General features: G+C 41.5%; 1 protein-coding gene across 1 annotated transcript in view; it reads right to left on the bottom strand.

Moving 5' to 3' along the window:
* LOC144537696 (proton myo-inositol cotransporter-like) overlaps positions 1-18452 on the bottom strand; it is a 70880-nt gene extending 52428 nt beyond the window's left edge. The window contains exons 1-3 of the mRNA XM_078281519.1: positions 17842-18452; positions 8830-8989; positions 7481-7683 (exon numbers count right to left, since the gene is read on the bottom strand). Coding sequence (XP_078137645.1) covers positions 7481-7683; positions 8830-8989; positions 17842-18409 — 931 coding nt within the window. The 5' untranslated portion in view covers positions 18410-18452. The remainder of the gene's footprint in view (positions 1-7480; positions 7684-8829; positions 8990-17841) is intronic.
* Between the last annotated feature and the right edge of the window lie 1811 nt (positions 18453-20263).

Genomic DNA, 20263 nt, shown 5'->3' with positions numbered 1-20263 from the left:
GCTAATGTAGTCTATATCCACGACGTTCCACTTCCGGGATTGTTCACGTGCCGCCAGACGTTCCGCCCGGATGTCCCTCATTTCGGCCGGATGTCCGTTACCTTCCTCTTTCTTTGTGTTGACATTTTAAACTACGGTCGATATATGAGGACTATGGTTAACTGCTCCTCAGATCTCTGCATGATAAATTGAGACAGCTAGCTAGACTACATGTCGAATCTGAGTTTTCTGCTGCACGACTAAAACAACTTTTGAACATACACACGTTCCACCCAAACAAGTTCCTTCCCAAGGCTATTTTGCAGAGGCGTCATTGCTCCGTGCGGTCGCTTAGCACCGCCCTAGACGATTGCGAATGGTTTAAAGAAATGACAATAAACCAGAGCACCTTTTTCTCCCATCATGGAATGCTGTGTGGACTAGCCAGACCCTCCTCTGCAGTGCCTTGGGGGAAGGTCTGGCAATGCGAGACTAATGCTAATGTAATGCTAAAATGGCCCAAAAATTAAAAGAACATTGCTGTTTTAAATTTAAAACGCACCTCACCCGTAGACTTGAAATGTAGCTGTAAAACGTTTTATTTTACTTCATCTTCCTGCACAACGCTGTTGAGGTTGCATGCATACATTTGCTGCTATCTCACTCATTAGACGTTTCCCCAGGGTCCTGTCATAGCTCACTGGGATACCTAATGGAACTGAGCCATCGTTAATGTTATTAGTTACATCTGTGCTTTTTAGAAAAGACAAGTCAAAACGTCTGCTGTGAAACTGTCAACAATCTGGGGTAACGAGGAAGCTAGAAACCGACTTTTTACAGCGACCTTTCAAGTCTAAAGAGAGTAAGTGTTTCATAATCAGGAGGCAGATATTGGGTGGATCACTTTAAAAAGAGCAAACTGTTTGACATATATATATAAAAAAAAAAAAATCTACTTCTAGTCTACTAAATGCCCTCTCTCCAAAATTATAGACAGACAGACAGAAAGACAAACAGACAGACAAACAGACAGACAGACAGACGGATAGATAGATAGATTTTTTCCATGTCATGTAGCTGTAGATGAAGTGGTTGTCTGCTTGATACTGTCTTCATCACTCAAAAGTCCATTTATGACCTTTGTTTTTGTAAGGTTACATCTGAGTCTTCTCAGTGTTGCAAGGAACAAGAATTGTTATTACAAGCCCTCCACAGAAATCAATGTGTTCAATACAATGCATTCTAAAGTTTCTCATGAAGAATGGCAATCTAATGGCTGACAGAACTGGCCTGCAATATTGACACAACACTGCTTCTCCATCATAATTGCTGCCCTGACACCTCCATTTTCCACTTCACTTTCTCTTTGTCTTCGACCTCTCCTCCCCCACTCCCATCTTCTCTCCCCTCTGCCCCTCTCAGGCTGAAAAGATGGTAATCAGGGCTCATTGACTTCAGGCTGACACCCTATCATCGGCACATCTCTGAGCAAGTTTCAAAAGATGAAGTAAGCGCTGCAAGTCTCTATAGCTTTCTTTTCACATAAGCCTGACGTTAAAGTACCAAAAACACAGTACATCATAGATTCAATATCTTCTATCGGAAATAACCACCTTCAAGACAAGGCAGTCAAAAGAAATCAACATATTTAAATCAGAACGAAACATTGAAGATAAACTTGATTTTTGTAACTGAATTTAACTCTGAGAATAAAAATACACAAAGACTGCCATAATCTTACATTATATAGTTATATAGTATACAACATACAGTATATCATGCAGTATACGTGTACAAAAATAATCCTTCTGTCATTATCAGCTTTGACTAACAGGTCATTTGCACCTTAAGAAATTCCTGGTGTGTGTGTGTGTGTGTGTGTGTGTGTGTGAGAGAGAGAGAGAGAGAAAGGGAGAAAAAGTTTATACACAATATAATCACTGTTTTGTCTGAGGTAAGTAAAGGGAATTAAGAAGTGTTGTTTCCATGGTAACCGACCTGTCAGCGAAAAGGGACAATGTGTCTTTGTTTTTCCAGATGAGAAAACACACACACACACACACACACACACACACACACACACACACACACAAACCTCCATGCTTTGACCTCAACCTGCGAGAACTCCCACACTCCTGGATCAATCAGGAGACTCAGTAACCAAATAAATAGTTTTGAACCTTCCTTTTCCCTTCTACTAATCCCTCTGTCCTCTCCATCTGCCTTTCTGTCTGTGTGGTTGCTAAGCGACAGCTGGTCTCCAGGTCATAAGTCAGTCCTAAAAAGAGCATGTAAATTGCAAGCATACTAGCGATGCAGGCATGAAATGATGTGGCACAGATGGTGGCCACACATTAAAAGATTCTTCACTTTGGATTTAGTCGTGAGGGACCTGGACACATGTTGTGTCACGTAGTGTCTCCCATTTCTGCCTGATTCCTCACAAAGTGCTCAAAAAACCTGTCTTGACACCAAAAAGCGAATCCTCAAATACATGCATTGATGGATCTTTAATATCACAAGTAGATTCTATTAAATAAGTTGGTATTATTATTATTATTAACTCTAAACTTTCTTTATAGGTTTTTCTTTTAATGTCAGGAAACAACACACACCCAATTGTTGCTACCCATTCTGGATTATGCTGAAATGGTGTGTCATAATAATACTAAGTCAAATATTTTATGTACAATAGTTTATATACATGTAGATTTACTGTAGCAGTATATAAATCTTGCCCGGAAGACCAAAGCTACTTTTGGTTTATTCCAAACTAGCATTTTTCGTACATTGAAGGTCGAATACATTTTTTTTCTTCTTTTTTTTTTTAGGTTTTTATATCATTCTGTAGCTTCCCAGTAATGTTACTTATGTATTCAAATCTAAACATTCATATTTTGGCGTCCAAATGCTTATTTTGCCATGCCCTTCTAAAAACGTTCCCACGTGACCCGACGTAGGTTTCTGTACGATGACATTGTTTCAATACAGTAAAGTACAGTACCAAACAGTACAGTAACTTGGATGTAATGAGAAGCAGACAGGAAGCTAAGCAATGTACTGCTGTGGACTCCATGTTAATCAACAGCAGTTTAGGTTTACGCTATATTCAGAATATTTCCCTGCTTTACCTTGCTGTCAGACAGCCCTTCCCGACAGGGAACTGAAGCTGTTATATCGCTCTTTTCAAATCCACCAGACTCCATTGCCAAAAATTGCCAAAAATTTCACCTTGCAGAACACTGGAGCTGCTGGTCTTACTTACAGTACATTGCTTAGCTTCTGTGCCGTTACTTCCAAACTTAGCACAGCTAGTGCTAGCCTTCACATTATTCACAACCTTATAGATTAGCTTACTGTGGTAACCCTTGAACTGCTTTTTGCTAAGGCTTAGTGGCGTTTCCATTTGAAAAACACGGAAAAGAACGCAGATGGACTCTGCCTTCAAATCAAGTTGCTCTTACGCTTGTAATGTTTGCTTTTATAATTAGGAATGAATGTCATGGCAATCACTTTATTATTGTTTTACTTTTTGTCATGCTTTCTGTGCTGTGTCTTGTTTGTATGTAACAACAAAAAGTTGGTCAAATGGAATATGTTATCATGACCCTCTTGAAAATGAGGCAATGCATCAAGAGCTATTGGAAGAGTATAAAGAACTCCCAAATTATTGAAATACAGTATGCTCATAGATCATTGAACGTCACTGCCGGATCACAACCACAAATCCATCTGACGTTATTCTAGGTAAACAAGCAGCATACACCTGTGGTGCCCAAGATATTTCACTGACATTTGAAACGAAACAGCTAACCAGTGTGAAGTTTTAGTTCATCGTGCAGTGTGTTTGGAAAGTGGCTAGTTAGTGAGTTCAGTAGAAAGTAGTCTCGCACAACCAGACCTTCCTCCACAGAGCTGCGGAGGAGGGTCTGGCTAGTCCACACAGCATTCCGGGATTGGAGAAAAACGTGCTCTGGTTGATTGGCATTTCTTTAAACCAATCACAATAGTCTGGGGCGGCACTATGCACAGGACAGAGCAACAGTGCTGCTGCAAAATAGCCTAAGGAAGGAACTTGTTTTGGCGGAACATCTGTACGTCCAAAAGTTGTTTTAGTCGTGCAACTGAAAACTCTCAGTCAATCAGATAGTCTAGCTAGCTGTCTGGATTTACCCTTCAGAGATCTGAGGAGTTAACCATAGTCCTTATAAATCCACCGGGAGGATAGAATGCCAACACAAAGAAAGCGGAAGGTGACGGACATCCAGCCGAAAAGAGTGACAGAAGATGCAGTATAATGGCAACGTCTCTGCAGGAGAACCAGAAAGATTGTTACATTTTCTTGCCAATTGGAATGACAGAGAAGCTACAGTTCAGCCAACCTGCTGTGCCTCTGGTCGTACACAGTAACTGATGATGACTGCAGCGATAAGTTACAGGAGGAGAGACATTACAGTGAAAAAAGAAACTGCTGGACACACACTGAGTCCCACAATAGGGGACACTTAGCAGTCTATGTTTTTATACATCAGCGTGTGTGTGTGTGTGTTTGTGTGCGTGCGTGCGTGTGTGTGCGTGCGTGCGTGTGTGTGTGAGATAGAGAGTTCTCTTCACGACAGGCCCCATGTACCCAGGGGACCTACGGGTGCCACTCCTTCCAGAGACATGGTGTTCTCTGTTGTCAAGGTTGATTAGTTGCAGGATGAATCCAATTTCCTCTCCTCTCCTCTCCTCTCCAGCTCTCCCACACTTGTCCTCTCCTGCCTGTTAATCGACTCGCCTATCTCCACTCTCTTTCCCTCCATTACTCTCCTGGCTCTGTTCAACGCAGACAGGCTGAGACAAACAATAAGCTCTGAAGATAAAGTTCGCGCTAGGCATGGAAGTCATTATCATTGCCATTGCGAAATTGAAGTACTGCATCCACATTTTTAAATACACTGAATCAGGAAACCATATTCTATATCTGAGGCTTGCTGCTCTTCCAGTATAGTTGATGTATAAAAACACACACTCGCACAGGCTACTGAGTGTCCCCTCCTGTGGGACTCAGTGTGTGTCCAGCAGTTTCTTTTTTCACTGTAACGTCTCTCCTCCTGTAACTTACCGCTGCAGTCATCATCAGTTACTGTGTACGACCAGAGGCACAGCAGGTTGGCTCCTCTCACTGCCTGCTTGTAATGTCGTTGTCTCACTTGAGTTTGTTTATAATTTCCGCTTGTCTTTAATTTAATTTAGCATGGCAGAAAATTGAACAATCTTTCTGGTTTTAATGGGTTGTGTATTCTGAGGATAGAAGCCATAGCGATGTCCAACTTCACCTGACTCTGCTTGAAGGAAGAAAGTCTGCGTGTCGTAGCAAAAGCCAAATTCAACCTAAGATTTTTTGAATGAATTCAGAAATACATGACATCTGAAGCTGATAAAACCTTTAGTCTGTAAGCTCTCGTGGTCCTGGAGAAAAAACATTATTGTACTTCCTAAATATGGTTTCCTTTACTGAAAAAAAAAAAAAAAAAAACATTTTTGTTTTTGCTTGTTTACTAAACAAAGGCTTCGCACCTCCCTGCACATTTATAATTCAGAAAAATGTTGAGGATGGATAAATCCAGCTCAACAATATGAGGAGATATTGTTGTCCAAGGGAAGAAAACATATTTTGGCCAGACAGCCTTTACAGTAAGAGCTTCCCAGTTTATGAAGATCCTTCCACTGAATATATCCAGCAACAGATTTGCTGGCTGAAACAACTAACTAACTGCTGCTGTCATTTTATAAGCTTTAGCTAGCTAATTTAAGCTGCGGGAAGCAGAATTTAAAACAACGCCAGAATTTGAAGTACAGTGAGACCTTCTCTTCCTGCAGCTCTGCCGCTCCCCTCTCTGTCCAGCCCCTCCTATCAGACAGCCACGGACATGCACAGGCTTTATACAGTAACCTTTACGAGTACTTATCATTTATTTAATTCAGATGCTGTTACATAGCGGCAATTATATGAGAATTAGCAGAAGGCTAAACTAGAAGGTTGGTCTGCCGCGCTTCCTCTCTCACCGCCTAAACATGTCCTCGTCTGGTCCTCGTTCAGATGGCAGCAGTACTTTGGCTACGGTAAACGGAATTTTCCCCCGAAGGGACGTGCACACCCATCTGCATTTGCAGAGCAGCCATTAGGAACGCTCCCTCTCTCTGAAATGACCTGTGATTGGCCAAAGACTCCAAGTTTGGCTGTTGTTGGTTCCCCAAATTGAAATCGAAACTACTGCTATCGCTAGTGACATCCAGGATCTGTTTATGATTTTACGTGTTGTTTGCTTTATTGTTATTTGAATGGCTTATTTAACATATGGCCAAGGGACAACGGTTGAAAATGAGCTATTTTTTATTATTTGCTAACCCATAAAAATAAAATGACTAGAATGTTGATGGAAGACAGCAATAGTGACTGTAGTAACTGTTTTTGGGATCGGCTTCAAATGCACATCACTGCAGCAGTGTGTGCTAGTGTGTGTTTATGTCTTTGACTGGTTTGAGTAAGGATTAAAAAGAGATTACAGGTAGATGGGGAAGATTTGCAGGATCAGACCGGTATGTACTACACACACAGTCTCTGAAATATAGAAAATGTCATGATTGTCAGTAACTATGTCATGAAACAGCAATATTAGCGAATAAAGCTGTAATATCAGCCTCGTTCTGACAACCTGGTTCAATACTGTCTGCTCACACCTCGTACCAAACAGCAGCATCTGAGTGGTGAAGCAAAGGTCAGCTCACACAATAATTGACCATGAAGAACATAGTATTTTCTTAAACTCAGTCACATCTCTGTTTGGTTGTATTTCTACCAGAAACTTAACAGCACTAAATTACCTTGTTGAAAGCTGAATGGCTCGCCTATCGCCGAAGGATTCAACCTACATCCAGTTCATGAAAGCTTCAACGATACACTGCTCTTTACGCCTGTTGCTGCATGCGTGAGGAATTAACAATCACTGTATTCACTACAAAGTCATCATGAAAGCCAACCAAAAGGACAAAAGAGCTCCCCGCTACAGACACTCAAACCACGTCAACAGAAAAATCAAGAGAAAAACACCACGTCTGCTGCTCACGCTGTTTGATTGGCAGGTCACCATCATCGCCCTAGGAGTCAAGGGAATGCAACAGAGAAACTGAATTACTTTTTGTTGCTTCAGTAGGAAGGACTCATGAACTCTCTAATCAGCCTCACGGAGGAGGGCATCAAAGTGACTGAAAAGGAAGACTACTGCCTTCAAGGACGCTGTTGAATGGAACAACAGGCTTTTGACACTCTGTACTGTAGCTGTTGAGATTAGCAAAGAATTGAAATTTGACAAAAATGCACAGCCATCCACTGCATGGATACCTGTGTAGGTACTGTCGTAAAGTAAATGTTAACAGGATGTTACAGCATAAAGCAAAAAGCAAAACATGTGCTGCTCTCTTGTCCCAAGCCTTTCTCCTTTTTGCCCCCCGTTACCTCCTCCGCTGTCCTCCTCATCGATGCTGTTCTTGATGCTGTCGTACTCCTCGTCGATGTTCTGGTTTCCTCGGATCTGACTGAGCACGCGGCGGGCCTTCTGGGTCAGCCCATGCTGGATTAACCAGCGAGGGCTCTCCGGCAGGAACAGGAATCCCACAAACTGGAGCACGGCGGGAAGCACCGACAGACCCAACATGTACCTGGACAGGCAGGGAAGGAGGGGATGCATGGAGTGAGTAATCTAATTACGATTACAGAAGCTACATATTTTATTTTTTTTGGCTAATGGCAACTTTGGAAAGCTTTGCATGCCATGCACATTTCAATTACTTTGACATTAGTTACAAAAATAGGTTGCTATAAGGTTGTCCATATATTCAGTTTGTTGAGTAATTTGCCTGTAAGCATCAGGTGGTTGAGTTCATTTCTGTGAAATAAAACACTGGGGGAAATGTCAAGGCTTTATGCAGATTCTCCGGCTTAAAATAACTTAAGCATTTACATTTAGCAAACAATAAGAGGGTACACTACAAGAGGGGAATGAGGGGAAAACTGTGATAACAATAAAATGTTTGAGAGCTTTATCTCTCCAGACATAGAAGAAGTGGAAAAGCAGCAAGTTGCTCCAAAGAGTGGGGAATAAAATCCATATATTTTTACCGGAGTAAACACTCAGACATATAAGGCTTTTCTTCTGCTGCGCAGGCAAAGACGTCAGTTACACAACATTCATACTCTAAACTCAATAAGTGTCTCCAAAAAGCCATTATCATGTATGAATCACCGCAATCTAGGGGCTTCTAAAGGATCTCTGCTATCGCCATCAGAACCGTAGTTGAGGCAAATCCTTCCAAAAAGGACGATTGTTATCTAAAGTAGCACGCAGTTGAACATTCACACACCCTGGAGGCTTCAAATCTGCATTCAGTGTGACAGCAGGAAAAGATGCAAACAGAAGCAAAAAAAAAAAGGTAAAGAGTAAAGATGGTAACAGATAAAAGATAAAGGACAGAGAAAGAGGTATACTGTATCTTTCAAACATACAAATGGCTGCTCCCAGCAAAGGCTAGGGGCGGACTTGTGTATACGTGTTGACATTTAGAATGAGGGTTTGGGCAGCCAACCTGACTTTTTCTGGCATTTGATGTGATAATAACCCAAAGAAAAGACAGTAAAATCATATTTGACTATATGACCATCACACAGGGATGTGGCAATCCTTTGAAAAGTACCGAACGTGTACTTATGCAGACATACAAGATGCCATTTTATGTTATTAATGCTTTCATTTGTCTAAAACTTTACACATCTTCTGCATGTGTGAGGTGCGTGTCTCTGTGTCTGACCTCCACCCATCGCGCTGCAGGTAGCTGAAGGCGCCGTCGATGAGGCTGGCGGTGAACTGTCCAGCGGTGATGAAGAGGGTGTTAACCGTCACCAGCTGACCCCTGAGGTGGGGCGGAGAGGCCTCAGCAATGTACACTGGCACCGTCATAGAGGCAATACCTACACAGTGGGGGAGAGAGAGGGAGAGGCAACGGTTAGCAGGAGGTTCAGATGTCGCCTAAACTCAAAGATAATGCAGACTTACTGTATATGAAAAGGACTTATTTGTATGGCATAAATGAAAAATGAAGGCAGGTTTATAAGCTAAACCGTGACAAAAGCCTTATATTAACATTAACATTATCTAAAACACAAAAGAAGGCAGTTTTCTTCAGCTAAATGCTTTAAATAATAATACCTTTATTTATCCCTCACACACAGGACCCATAGACACGCATAAGTTGCGGTCAGAGTATGTTTTTATTTTTTGGGGCATTTTTAGGCCTTTATTTATAGAAGACAGCTGACGATATGAAAGGGGAGAGAGAGGGGGAACGACATGCAGCATAGGGCCGCAGGTCGGAGTCGAACCCACGGCCGCTGCGTTGAAGAGTAAACCTCTACACATGGGCGCATGCTCTACCAGGTGAGCTACCCGACGCCCAGTTGTGGTCAGAGTGATGGGGCTGCCACAGAGTTGGCGCAGTGCGGTGGCTTGCTCAACTGTCACTTCTCCAGCTAAGACCCCATACCGTGCCGGATTTCAACCAGCCACCCTCCGGTCCCCAAGCCAAATCCCTAAACATTGAGCTACTGATTAGAAAGTAACAACATTTTAAATTTTTAAAAACTCACAAAACCAAAGTGTTTTAAAAGTGAGTGGGTTTAACATCATTATTACACTTGTTTCAACAATCTCTATTATCTGTAATGAATTACTTATTCAAAATAACTCTGCCCTTTGACCCTGAAATCAACAACAGCAACAATGATTTTCTTGTGGACAAGAGGTGAATATATATATATATATATATATATATATATATATATATATATATATATATATATATATATATATATATATATATATATCACGATATAGCATGTTTTCTGGTAATATGAAATAACCACATGGTAAAGCCTATTTTTGTATACTATTTTTGTATATATATATTTTTTGTATACTTTGTCATACTTGAAATGTAAAATGAAATGAAATGTACTGAGTATTTTTAAGAACTTTAGTGCAAAATGAACAGTTTGAAGTGAAACTATAGAGAAAAAATATTCCAGCTATGTACTGACTATGTTGATGTGCATGCACACAAATAGTGTGATGTGGAAAAAAAACAACACAATCCTGAAATGACAACTCTCAAAAAAAAAAAAAAAAAGATTATATTTTATGTTATTTTCAGATTTTCAGTGAGGCATGTGAATTAGTATGTTTGTTTATTTCAATTTAGACGACGTAATTGTACACAACAATATCTCGATTTATGATTTCATCACGATACGGTGAAAGACGATAAATGATCATATTGAGTTATTGAGTTATCGCCCAGTTCTTATAGTCCATCTCAGTACTGGGCGCGCACACACACACACACACACACGCACACACACAACAGAAGAACAGAACAAACAGTGTGTGTTTGTATTTCTGACAAGGTGCCATGAGACCGCAGCTTTCTGCAGCTGGCTCCCGATAAGCTCTATTAATAGTCTCCCAATGCTTTCTATACACCCCCCTCCTAATCACCTTTCTCCCCCCCCACCAACACCACCACCCTGCCCTCGACGCCAGCCATGAATACGTGGCTACCTGTTGCCATGGCAACCACTTGCTGGGAAACCAGTCTCCGAGCGGGCACCACACTGTGGCAGCTCTGGGGACCCAGAGCAAGGAGGATTTTCTTGTTTTTTGTTAGCTTTTTTTTTTTTTTTTGTTACAGAAGAGTGTGAAAGGAAATCACCATCATCAGCATTTCAAAGCACAAAGTTACGTTTCTTGAAGGAGTACACAACATCAGAACATTTACTAAAAAAAAATACATACTCTCTCTTCCCACATTGTACTACAAAACAAGATAACAGTATTGGTTGAAAGCCCTGTGGTCAAGTCTCTGCCTGGCCTACTGTTCAGTGTCGAGTGATCAGAGGAGAGGCACTTGTAGACTCCGCCAAGGCTGTACAGCTCTCCAGCCTGCTGTTAACACCCAGAGATAGTAGTCTCTTTTGCTTCATATTGATTTATTGAACTTTGAATGAAACATTCCCTAAGGATTTGGAGTCTAGTCTTTATCTTAGTTATTGCTCAAAATAAAAAATAAAAATAAAGGAATATCATCTGAGGGCGGAAATCCGAGATCCAGATTACCACCGAAATCTAATTAACTGCTCTTGGGCATGATGCCTCTCTGCTCAGGCCAATTTGATGGAAATCCATTCATAAGCTTTTGCGAGATGGTGCTGGAAGACAGACACAAGAAAAAAGAAACCTAACCCCTATGCTACAGGTTAAAGTAGAGGAAGGACCTTTAAAACAACTCATTTTAGTAGTAATTGCAGTGTACTAGTTTTGTCATGTACATGTACACAGCGCAGAAGCCTCATGACATGGGTCACAATACCCCCCCTTGCCCAAATCCAACCACCTGTTATCACATAACTGGAATACCATACTTAGGTCACCTGTACCATCTCCTTGGCGATTAAGCACACACACAGAAAGGATATATACAGTGCATACAGATTTTAACACACTTAACACCAACAAGTCTTCTGCTGTAATGCCTCTATCTGTATTCACCTCATACAGCCGGACCTCTTCATCCTCCTTCTTGCTTGTTTTCCTCCATGTTCCCCTGTTTTAATTATCTCAGCCATATGTATCACCAGCTTGTCTTCGTCTAAGCCACGCCTGCTGCCGCACACGGCCCATATGCCTATGAGTGAGATACTACAGCTGATGTTGATGTATTTACTGAGTAATGGATCATTTCCATTTCACATCTTGCTGCAGGTGGTGAATGGGAAAATCATTATGTTAGAGCCCATTAAAGGTAATACCATTACAGGCCAATAAAAAGGTCAAATACTGTACACATTTGCTTATTAGCCAATAGCTTATTGACAGTCGGAAATTAAGTGTTTATGCAGAATGTATTCATTTTTAAGCTGCTAATTCTATAATTTCACATATATGTTATGTCTTGTCTGTATTTCTTTTGATGTTGCACAAAGGAAAATTCCTGTAAATGTGAAAGTATATCCCTATACAGTTAGTTAGTAAAATAGCTTATTCAGGGGCCTCATGTCTGTGTTTACTTTTCGAGAGAAGCATTATTAAATCATTTTTGGAAAACAACGTTTTTTTGGAAAACTTTAGGCGGCTTGTGCTGGTTGCCCCGATATTGTTTAGCTGAGTCACATTTCCCAAATTCCTACAACAGAGGTGCCAAGTGCAAAGTTTGCAATCCGTTAGCTACAATAGCTAATTCAGGGGGCTACTTTCTGTGGCTACTTTCAGTGGAACTCAAAGGGAAGTGTTTAAGGGGATTTATGTGCTTTTATTTTGGTTTCGGAGGCTGGCACTGCTTGTTGCAATATACAGTGTTTTGCTGGATTTCCTGCTTTGCCACAACTGAAGGGGCTAGTGCAAAGTTTGCATGACCCATAGTTGGAGCGACCACAATGATGAGATGATGGTGTCTAATGCTGATGATTGTGACGAATCTAAAAAGGTAAAACGTAGGCTAACACTTTCAATGTACAATTTCATTTTCATGAGAAAGACCTGCTACATATTGAGAGCTTAGAAATAAGAACAAAATTCAACTTGAGTCGCTCTTGTCCTACATCAGTATTGCATAGAGGACATATCTGGAGTCAAGTGACATTATTTTGATATAAGCGAAGCCATCTCAAGTATTCATATTCCTCTGAAGTTCCCCACTGGAACTGAAACTGCACTGAAAACAAGCTAAATGACCTTAACCAAAGGCCAGTTTTTTTCACTTGCTTGGATTTGAATCCCTTACAAAACACATTCGCAATGTGTTCTCTTTCTAGTTAATGAGCTCTCCTTTCAGCAACAGGGGACAGCTCCCAGCACTCCGTTATCCAAACACACACACTCACACACACACACACACACACACACACACTCCCTCACACACACACCCTCATAAAGTCATTGTTTGGTCGGGCTCAGCCTCAAAGCAGTACAGCAAAGTTAAACAAAGAATCCGTCTGGTCTTGTGAAGGCAGCCTCTAGGCATGGAGTACAAATCTCGGGACTGACTCGCTTGATCAGAGTAAGAGGGAGATACTTCATTAGACCTTCCATCACTGTGATGTAGTAAAGACGCAGGCAGGACATTTTCTGGTACTAAGTAGCTGGTGCTGGGTGATGGAGGAAGCTAATTAGTGGCTAATGGAGCATCCTCGAAAATGTGGCGTGAGCAAAAGAAAAAAAAAAACTCCCCCAAATAAAGTGGTGGGAGTGCTGATCGAATTTAGTGGTAAAAGCTGGTTGTGCCCTTTCCTAATTAAATTCAGTAAAGTGTGCCTAATAGCACATTGGATTTTGACAATTGTTATGTAAAAACTAATTATCCCATACTATACCATGTGGCAGTTTTTATGATTTAACTTCAAATCGGTCATGAAATTCTATGACTTCAAGTTGTTATAAAATGCACAAATGTCAAGCCGAAACCAATTCATTTCTTTAACACTTGACATTTTAGTGATGTGATTTCCACCTTACAGAACAACAGTATGCGCATGAACAAACTCCTCAATAAGTCTACACTTAGCTTCCACCTAGTTACGACGATTTCATTATATAAACCCACCAATTAATTATCAAACCTCCAGGTAATAATTAAATGTTATCACAATGTAATTAACCTCGCTGCAACATTTGAAACTGCTGGATCATTTAGCAAGAAAACTTAGACACACACTATTATACACACACTGTGATGGTGTGTGCTTTTGTGTGTCTGTGTGTAACAGAATGGATTATGACTAACTAAGGCTGAAGGCATCAGAGCAGATTTCTTTTAAGAAAAACATTTCATGGCTCTTTTTTAACCTTTTATATCGAACCGTCGCCACACAGAGAGCACAGAAAGAATCCATTGGTAGCTGTGATAGTTTGTCTACTCATCTGTCCATGGAAATGGAGTAAAACGCTCTACAGAAAAGCAAAAATGCAGTAAAGCTTGCTCATCAACCTGCTGCTTTTCTTATCTTTCGAGTTTATTTTTCAACAGTAAGATGTCATACCCTGTACATGTCTTGGCTGCAACTGTTAAAAATGTAACGGGAACCTAATCAAAAATGTTTATTTGTGTTATGGGTTGTGTAAAGAAAATTACCACTGGCTGATATCTCATGATAGGATTCTTTAAACTCAAATATCAATATTGGCCAGGCTTACTAAAAGTCGCTATATCAACATCAAAGTTGATAATATGTCACTGTTGTGTCCACAGTTTGTTTTTGCTGCCCCAAAGTTGCCCCTAAAAAAGATTTAAGGTTTAAAGATAACATTTTCATTGTCACTGTGGGTCTGACTTCTCCGGAAATTCAAAAACAGACTGTCATGGCGGCTTGATCAGAATACCATCTCATATTGTACTAAAATAGTTCACCGAAACGTGTTTCTGAAAACATTTTGAGCGAGAAATAGGCCGTGCAGTTGCTGAATCTGTCTTCATTTCAGATCAACAAAGGTCAGTTTAAAAGATTTTCGTCCGATTTTGAGAGACTCTAGTCACGCTCATTCCGCTTCCCGTTTCCGGGTTAGCACTCTACCAATCAGATCGGTCATTTGAGTCTGACTGCCGGCAGTGCTCGCCACGCATGGATGTATTAAGAGAACTGGATACGGTGTTCGGCGGGATGCCCCGTACATTCCAATGAGAGTGCTCAAAAGTGCATAAAGCAAACATGGAGCTCGGATCTTCCGCATTGTTGGCCCATGACGTCTCGATGGACACGCGCACTAGCAACAATTTGTTTGTGTTGTCTTAGCAAACGGTAGCAACATGCTCGTTCATGAGCTTATCTCTCGTGTCTCGTACAAGTGGCGAACTCATGAACTCGCCGTTTTCATTGTCTAAAATATTCACTAACGTTAAACATTGTGTTTTCGTTGTTCCCGATCATTTACATGCTTAGCTAAATAAACGATAGATGTATTTAGCTAGACAACCAAGGAGATTTAATAATGATGTCGTGCTACTAATAACTAGCGCTAGCAGTAAGCCTGCAGTTTTGTGAACAAAGCTCATCCATGGCTTCAGCTCTCATCCACGTTACAAGCTTTACAGCATACGGCCCTCGGATGTATCATAAGAGAGAACCAAGGCGATGTAATCACTATGTCTGTAGTAACGTTATGTAGGCATATAGCTAGCTATGTAGCTATAGATCTTAATACAGCCATGCTAGCTACCCCTGATGTTAGCAACTAGCTAGCTAGCCGATAGCCCGCCAGTTTGGGAAATGCTAATGACGTTACATCCACGTAGCTAACAGGCTTTACAGCATACATACATCCCTCGGATGTATCATAACTTCATAAGATAATACCATGGACGTATTAATAGAACACATGGTGAATTACAACCATTAGCTATATCCATTATTACAGCTAGCTACATGACCTCGGGAGAACAGTCATGTGAGCGGGCGGGCGCAGTCCGTCGTGTCTGCTCACGTCCATTATGCGCGTTCATCATGCCTAATTTAATAATTCTGGATTCGCTACTAGTGAATGTTAAAAATGTTAAAAACGTGACGTTTTAAACAAGGACCCTTTAATTGTTCGGGCTGGTAAGTTGATATACCCTGAAACAAATGATCTGCTGAAATATAGTAGAGATGTTCCGTATCGGCTCCGATACTGTCTAAAACGCTGGTATCGGTATCGGGAAGTACTGGAGTTTATACACCGATCCGATACCACGTAATAAAGCCCTAAAGAAAATCTACGTTAAAGTAGTTTATTTATGTTCTTTTCCCGTTATAACTGACTGTCAAACTAGATAATAAAAGAAAGTTCTGGGGCGTTCATTGTTTGTGTTTGTTCATGTTTCACAAAGAGTTTAACCTGAGCCAGGCCGTACAACAAAGATAGAAATCATATCACATCCATACAGGGATAGCAGTATACAGTTGTTAAACCATAATAAAATATATGACACACTGGTATCGGACCATCTCTAAAATATAGACGTTTCTTTCGCCATGCAAAGTCTATGTGAAAAGTCTTTCTGGGCCATGGGGTGCAGTACCACTGTTATCCGCTAAGCCCATAGTGGCTTTTAGACATGGTGCTCTTCCTGGGGGCTTGCCGCCGCGTCGATTATACATGTCAAATCGGCCAAAATGAAGGACGACGGCCCCTCGGACGGACGACGGCACGGAACACACCGAACCGACTCGAGTCACTGACCTCACCAGACTGTCAAACAGACGATTATCGGCTCTGTGTGTCCACACCTTTACTTTCAGGGGGTTGACAATGATTCATCAAAAACTTGACAACTTCAAACAGTCTGGTTCAATCCCATCTGCTTGCTCAGGCTATAGCAACAGCTTGTATCACACAACAGACCCTGTTCTCAGGCAAAGGTCAGATCAACAACAAGGTCCGGTTATGGGTAGAAATACAGGGAGGCAAGGCTTGGTAAAAGTTGAGTGTGCAGGTGACGGGCTCCGCCAGAATAATTGCATGCAATGAAAATGTTGCCTTATTAGCGTCTCCAGTAGCTAATTGTGGTGCCAGAATGTGTTAATTATCTATCAGGGCCAGCTTGTTCAAGCTTGTGTAATGAAGATGATTGTATGGGAAAAGATTGCGATGGCACAAGGGGAGGGGATACTTATAATGAAACAGCCACTTATAATGTAGCCTAACAGCTGAAATGACCCGTGCGATTGGTCTTCCCACATACTATCTATCGGAGCTTGAAAATGAAGTGTGAAGCTGCTGCATTTTCTGCATTTTTCTTTCCCTTACCTTTCATTGTTGGAATTTATAAACAATCAAAAACACTCAACTGGCACTACTGCCACAATTGTTTAGTGTTAACATTACAGTACATGCATATTATAAATTCAAACTGTTGATGGGCACCCATCGCCATAAAAACTAATGGTTGATAACTGTCCATTTACTGTGTTGTGAATCTGTTACATTCCAATCTCTAAGCACTCTGAACAAATCCTATCTCGTCTGTTTTAATTAGTATCATAAATTTGTAACATAAATTGTTACAATGTTTTCCTTTCTGAAGATTCATCTGCACTGAGCAGAGCGCTTACTACTCTCAAAGGAGGCAGCGGACGAGTGCCATCAACGTAGCGCTCAGACTGGAAAGCCAGTTTTAACAGCCCTTTCCACAGAGGATGTGACTCATGAGTAAGAACAGCCACTATAAATAATTTGGGGTACATTGAATTCTGATCAAAAGGCGAGTTGCATGTAAAAGCATGCAGAGAGAGGGATGATTCAAAAGAGGAGAAAGCCGAGCTCATGCAGGGAAGGAAGAAGCAAGGAGGGAGGGAGCCAATCAGATAAATGCAACTCTGACATCAGTGACCTTATTGACACCAAAAATCTCTCTCTTTGAGGCCTGTGGCCTTAAGGTGCACTTAAGTGGATTCTGACCTCTGAACTCTGACAGGGAAATGTTAAAATCAATCAAGTCTGCCAACCATTAGCATTGTAAGTGCTGCCAGTGGGGTCAGATACATTGACTTGTTTCCAATTAAGAGCAACTTTGTCTTTACATCAGTGACAGTGTTGATGTATAGGCTAATGTAGTGTGACAGGACTTTAAAATGACATAACACTAATCCAGTGTGTTTTACTTGCTTTCACAACACGCAACAGTTTATTGGGTTAAAATGGAATTTAGGCAGTTTAAGAAAAACTGGGGAAATGCTCAAACAAGCATCTGGTTATGACACACTGATGGGACAGAGAGCATGTTGAACACATGTCTTACCAAGCCCCACTCCGACGATGAGCCTCCCCGCCAGGAGAACCTCTTTGCCAGGGGCGGTGCTCAGCACGATCCCACCGACGGAGAAGAAGAAGCTGGCCAGCAGTATGCACACTCTGCGCCCGAAGAGCCCGTTGAGGAAGCCGCCCAGCAGGGCAGACAGGGCGGCTGCGGCCACAGTACTTGAAATGAGCAGCTCTTGCCACAGAGCGCTCAGGTCCAGCTCCCTCTTCAGCAGGAGCATCGCTCCGGAGATCACCCCGGTGTCGTAGCCGAACAAGAAGCCCCCCAGGGCGGAGAACGCGGCCAGGACGTAGACGAAGCCGGGCGTGACATCCTGCTGGAACTGCTTGCGGGCAGCCCTCTCCAGGTCCCCGGTGGAAGTGGGGGGTGCTGCTGGCGCACCTGCGGTGGAGGTCGCGGCGGAGGCGCCCTGGCTGCTGAGGCTGGCGCTGGACGGAGCCTTGATCAGACTCCGCTCTCCTCCGTCGCTCACTTTCTTCCACCGCTCGCCCATCAGGTTGTTCATACTACGGAGATTGTAGTCATGGTCGACCTGTTTGCGCGACATATGGAAAATACAACACAGGAAAGGGCTGCTTAGTTGTTTTTGATGCCTCAAGAAAAGAAAAGAAAAACACACTTAACTAATTTTCCCACCCCACCCCCCTCAGTTTGGAGTTACGGCCGCGTTGGTTATCCACAACTAGGCCTACTCCCAAATATAACGCTGGCTGCTGGATAAAGTTGTTCTCCGGGGTTGTGTTTATCAGTGCGTCACGTCCATGTGGTCCTGGTGGGAGAGTTGAAGAAGAGTGGAGAGGAAAGGTAAGATAGGAGGCGTGTAGTGGAGCAGTTCGTCACTACTAGCGTCGGCATGACGCAAATAAATATTGTTTTGGAAGCATGATGCTGGAGTTGAACATTTACGGCGAGGTTTTAGTCTGCTACAATTCAATTAAATCATTGAAATGTTATAGGCCTACTGAAAATAGAAAACAATACAATATAGGCTCCACTAAAATCCCTATTGAAATATAAATATAGAGCATTTAAATGTGCATGTATGCAGTTTACAGTTTATCATGATGCATGGCTTTATGAAAACTGTGACATTTAATGTTGTGGTACAAGCAAAATCTAAGTTCTAACAAAGTATTGTGTAAAACGTAACCTATGCCATAACGACGTAACATATGCTACCTACGTATAGATACAGATTCATGCAACCTCTATATTAAACTACAGTAGGCTATGTCTGTTAAATATACAGTAGAACTGACTGATGATGGAAAAAAACACATTTCAAATAGGCTTTCTATCACCATATTTCACCTGTTACTGTAGGCTGCTTCTGGCATAATAGAAAAACGGCTGCCCCCTGCAGGTCTGACTCTAGTATTACAGGTCCATGATGACAGTCAGGGGACGTCTCACACACTGACGGACATACTGGAGGCTTCTTGGGCAATAACATCTCTGTACAGCTGATAACCTTGTCTAAACAAACATACGCATTAATGAAAGAACTGGGTAGCCGTGGTATATTTCAGTGCTTTTTAAGCAGGAAATTATAGTGTTGCCACCTTGTCTTCAAATATCAAACATTTCAGCCATGACGATCACTGCTGGAATAAATGTGACACAATACTTTTTTTTTTAAATTACTTTCATTATCAATCAATCTGCAGATTATCTTTTTGATTAATCAATTATTAATTGTTAGTTCAATTAATAGTTCAGCCATTGTTTAGTTTGTGCTTTGCTGGCACAATGGCCAGAACTAAATGATTGTTGAGTGACTAAATGTGAGAGTTAGTTAGTGAGTCACAATGATCTGAATTTGAAATCAAAACTACCTTATCAGACTAAACAGCATTACTGAATATACCATATTGATGGCTTGTTTGATCAAACTAATGATCCACAACTTAAATATATTCAGTTTACTATCACATAAAACAAAGAAAAGCAGCAAATCCTCACAATTAAGGAGCTGTAACAAGGCAATGACCGTCATTCTTGCTTGAAAAAATGTCTTAAACGATTGATTATCAAATTAGCTACCCTCATCTGAACCCAAGCTAAAGCCTAACTGTCCTTTTGAAGCTAAAAGCTGAACAACATGTCTCCATGAACTAATGAAAACCCTAGTCTCTCATTATCAGAACTCCCTCCTTCACACACTCGACCATTATCATTGCCTACCTTCTCCAGTATACTGACCAGGTTTATAACACAGAAAAAGTAATCTGAGAAAAAATGCAGCCTGGAGAAAAGACATGGTTGTAAATGCATTTATGTGTGGAGGGCACCAATATGTGGACAGTGGTGTCACACAAAATGGAGAATGACTACAGCCTCATAATGGCTCATGATTGAGCCTATTAGACAAGGAGGGCAATAATGGGACCAGTTTCCTGCA

This window comes from Sander vitreus, chromosome 23 (genome assembly GCF_031162955.1).
Source record: "Sander vitreus isolate 19-12246 chromosome 23, sanVit1, whole genome shotgun sequence".
In the NCBI taxonomy this organism is placed as follows: Eukaryota; Metazoa; Chordata; class Actinopteri; order Perciformes; family Percidae; genus Sander; species Sander vitreus.
The sequence above is the reverse complement of the archived record's forward strand: the minus strand, read 5'-3'. Positions and strand labels throughout refer to the sequence as shown.